This window comes from Fukomys damarensis, unplaced genomic scaffold, assembly GCF_012274545.1.
Source record: "Fukomys damarensis isolate Sample0158 unplaced genomic scaffold, DMR_v1.0_HiC HiC_scaffold_36, whole genome shotgun sequence".
Lineage (NCBI taxonomy): Eukaryota > Metazoa > Chordata > Mammalia > Rodentia > Bathyergidae > Fukomys > Fukomys damarensis.
This window is the reverse complement of record NW_022900948.1, coordinates 46,299,802-46,304,094: the sequence shown is the minus strand read 5'-3', so window position 1 is coordinate 46,304,094 and position 4,293 is coordinate 46,299,802. Positions and strand designations below refer to the sequence as shown.

Sequence of the window (4,293 nt, the reverse complement as noted above, 5' to 3'; positions counted from 1 at the left end):
AAAAAAAAAAAAAAAAAAAAAAAAAAAATGAGATAGAAAAAGATAGGCCCAGGCTGTGTTTTTCCTGTCAGGTTCCCACATCCTCTGTCCCTCTGTCTGCGGAACGTGTCCCCGTGGGATGGGAGGTGAGCTTGCTCTGATGCCCACCCATCGGCCCTCTGCTTTAGTGATTGGGCAGAGAGAAGGCTGTGCTGCTCCACGGGGCTGGGAGGTGGCAGCAGAGGATGCTGTGGGTGGGGTCGGGGAGGTGACGGCTCAGGTAAGTAGCTGTCACACGTGGCATTTTCATTCACAGCCTTGTCACAGTCACCTTTGGGGAAAGGGGAGAATTGCCTTCCACATAAGAGGTTGCCACTCGTTTTCATTTGCTGTTTCATTTTCAAGGGAAAAAAATCATGCAACAAAATCATTTGTCTTTTTATGATCTGTTTTTCTCCCGGAAGCATCATTTCCGCAGCTCACATTTCTGACCGTCTCTAACCCGGGTCTCTGGCTGTCCTGTGCTGTGGCCTCACAGTCATTACTGCACTGTTTGTTTCCCAGACTCCTTGAGGAGGCAGGGCCCACTCCTTTGTTGTGGCTCCTTATGGCTTCCCCTCCTGAGGGAAGCCCAGGTTCTGGTGTCCACATTCTACACATAGTCCCAGATTTATTGGCGATCTTTTGGTCCTCACCCCTAAACCAGCAAGAGATGAGAGTAGTGAAAATTCTCCAGGGTAGAAGAAAAGGCCAGAGGCACTGTGGGCAGGGTCTGGGTCGCCTCACTAAGGTGTTTGCTGCCACAGCTGAGGATCTGTGGCTGCCTTCTTTGTTGAGTATCAAACGGAACAGACTCTGAAACGTTTAGAATCAGCTCAAGTCAAGGTAGTATATGGGTGAGCAGATGTTCTTGTTTAAGATTCAGGATTTACCAAGAAACGATGATGTGCTGCTGTGTCACATGCCTGTGGTCCATGGGGAGCTGAAGCAGGAGGATTGCAAGTTCAGTCCCAGCCTGGGCAACTTAGGGAGGCCCTGCCTCAAAATGAAGGACGAGAGCTGTAGCTCAGTGCGAACACTCTGGATTCAACCCCCACAACCACAAGGAAGGAAGGGAGGGAGGGAGAGAGAGGAAGGAAAATATCCCGATAAAAAGAAAATATCCCTATAAAAGAAAATCTAAATCTAACCTATTTTAAATTCATCAGGGAAGGAAACTGTCGGGACTATTACCTGATCTATCCCTGAAATATCAGAGATCCCCTTGTATGCCTAATTAGCTTGAGAATGGGCCTATTTTATGCATCAAGATTTTGGGTGTTTTTGAAGAGTAAAAAGTTTATTTTGATATATGCTTCCTCTTAGTGTTTCTGAGATTAAGATGGAAGATATTTTGTCCATTCTGACAAGAGATGATTCTTTTAAAGTGAGGCGAAGAGAGAACCAGGTAAGTTATTTTTTATTGCGCTTGTTGCTGACAGCAGTGACTTGTATTTCTTGATCTGGAATGGCAGAATTTTGCATGTGGGTGAGTTAATTTTTTTCAAGCAGAATGTTTATTTTCAGGAATGTGAACATTAGGTGAGGCCAGACCTGGAATATGTTTTTGCTTTGCTTTGCTTTGGGATGTGTTTGTTGTTGTCATTCAGTTAATGGGCTTTGTTCCACTCTGGGTGTCTGCCCACCTGCAGCAGCCTCCCCAGAAGGGGGCCTGGGTCAGAACACGCAGCCCCTAGAGGTCCCCCCAGATCACACATGATGTACGCCTGGACTCGTCCATGCAAGACAGCAGGGGAAAATACCTGCGTCTCCTTCAGACTCACTCTGTTCATCCATCTATCGCTGTGCACGTGCTGTCCAAGTAGGAAGGGTGAAGTCGAGATTGTTAATCGGAAGCGGCTTACTCTCCATGCAGCTTATTCTCCGTGTGCGTGCAGGTCCCATGTGGCGCACACAGCCTGAGGACCTTCGCTACTGCTCTTCCAGCCCTCACTTGTGCCAGGCAGTCATCTCCCAGCCCATGACTCAGTGCACCACACATATGTGAGTGTGTGCAGTGCTGTTGTGTGTAATTGTGTCTATCAAACATTAACCACTTGGATATTTGACTTTGTTTTCTGATACCCAGGGATAGAGTGGAGAATCAGAGCCAAACAGATCAAGCTTAGGAGTTTCTTTCATGCTTTGGTGTGTGCCTTTATTTGGATCAATATTCTCCCTGAGGCAGGGCCTAGATTTGACTGACCCTGACTTAAGTTCTGTTCTTCCGGAGAGTAGCTAAGCAAGTGTATCTGGTCAAGGGAAGGAAGTAGTCCTTGCCCCTCTCACCTGAGGGACCCAGGCCTGCGCTAAGCTGTTTATTCACGTGACCCCACTTAGTCCGGACAGCTGGAGACAGGCAGAGGGGTTCCCTGTAGTCATCCTTCTGGGTCCCAAATCAGGCAGTGGGTTCAGAGCATGTGCATTTCACTGTGTTCTCTGTGCTCTGCTGCAGTTCACTCAGCCAAGGACAAGAGATTGAATTGCTTTTCCCCTCCATGCTGGGCATTGCACCCAGGGCATCCATCACTTGTGCTGGGCAAGCACTCAGTCTCTGAGCTATACCACAGCCCCTAAATTGGTTTTTGTGGCACGGGGGATCAAACTCAGGACCTTGCATTTGCAAGGCAGGTGTTGTGCCACTAAGCTAAATCCCCAGCCCTCATTTGCTTGTTAAATGAGCTGTTAGCTATTTTCATGGAAGTAAGATTTGGCCTATAAATGGTACCACAACAAAGATCCACAAAAAGCTATTAAAGACTCTGGAACCTGAGCATGGGGGTACATGCCTATAACCCCAGCTGTCTGGGAGGCTAAAGCAGGGGGTCTCAAGTTTGAGGCCAGCCTGGACAACTTGGTGAGACCTTGTCTCATAGTGAAAAATAAAAAGGGCTGGGGATGCAGCTCAGTATACTGGTTGCCCAGCAAGCTCGAGCCCCTGGGTTCCATTCCTAGTACTACAACCACCACCAAAAAGACTCAGTTGATCAAGTCATTTTACATGGCCTTTTGTGTACAAGATCCCAGCCACACTAGATTATTGTGCCTGTCCCTTATTGTCAAGGGAATTGACTGGTCACCACACGGATGGTCACTGGTCTTGGCACACTTCCATACTTCTATAACTATTCCAAATTCTACTCCAGGAGTTGTGTGTATGAAGGTGCCTGTGATACGTCATTGTGGCTACAGTCCAACTCCGGATCAGAGGGAGCGCAGGAGCAGGGCTGTGAGCCTTTGGGCAAGTCCCAGGCCTTCCTAATAAGCTGTGGTTCCCTCCTGTGTGGAATTGAGACGGTGATAGTGCTCTTGTAGGAAACAGGAGGGTTGTGTGGGAAATGGTGCTAAAGCCCCCAGTACGTTTTAAGGCACAGTACCGAGGGATCTGTACTATTACTGTTGTCACTGTCGTCGTGAGTTAGTAGCAGATGTATAATCAAAGCCCAGGCTCAGTGACATAAGTCCAGAGCCTTCCTTTACTGTATCTTAATAAGTGGAACATTAGCATCTGCCTGCTCTCAAGAAATAAGAGCCAGAAGGAAAACTACAAAATGAGATGGTAAAGGTTGGCTCAAACTTAGTCTCACGTATACTGTTTCTGGGACCAGCTTTGGTTTCAGTCTTTATCCCTGAACACAGACTTTCACTCCAGGGAGGCAGTCATTGTACTCGTCTGCCACGGCCCCTCCTGAAGGACACATCCCCAAGGGAAGAACAGAGCAGCTGCATTTCCCTCTGCCCTTTCAGCTACGGGCCACGTCATTTTGTTTTTTTTTTTAACATCTGCCCTTCTGTGGCCTCGCAGCACCGATTCTTCCCTTAAGCCCTTTCCCTGGCTGGAGGCCAGCGTCTGAGACCTCCTGAGCTTCGAAGAGCCACCTGAGGTCCTGCGGAAGAGCCAGGCCCAGCATCAGGCAGACCTGTGCGTGAGGCCTTGCACACACCTGGGAGCTCTGAGTCCTTGGGCACGTGTTCTTCCTCTCACCTGGAAAGTGCGAAGGAGAACGCCCATCCTCACTGGTTGTGGGTTTGAATAAAAAGAGGCAAGGAGTGCTTGGCGTGCTTCCCAGCTGTGATGGTTCCTAAAGGCCAGAGACTGTCCTGGGATCTCATTCAAAGTGACTGTCTTGGTGGGCAGAAGGAGTTGAATGCTTTGGTAGTTTTAAGATTTGGTGATCTTGGGCCAGGGATTTGGCACAGTGGTTCCACTGCCCGCCTCGCAAGCTTAAGGACCCGAGTTCGATCCCAGGTACCAAAAAAAAAAAAAAAAAAAAA

At 48.5% G+C, this 4,293-nt stretch overlaps 1 protein-coding gene across 2 annotated transcripts in view; it reads left to right on the top strand.

Annotated features, from left to right (window-relative positions):
• Ddx31 (DEAD-box helicase 31) overlaps positions 1-4,293 on the top strand; it is a 71,008-nt gene that overhangs the window by 40,264 nt on the left and 26,451 nt on the right. For both annotated transcript variants that reach the window (XM_033759100.1, XM_010627405.3), the window contains exon 17: positions 1,345-1,426. In XM_033759100.1, the coding sequence (XP_033614991.1) occupies positions 1,345-1,426 (82 nt within the window). The remainder of the gene's footprint in view (positions 1-1,344; positions 1,427-4,293) is intronic.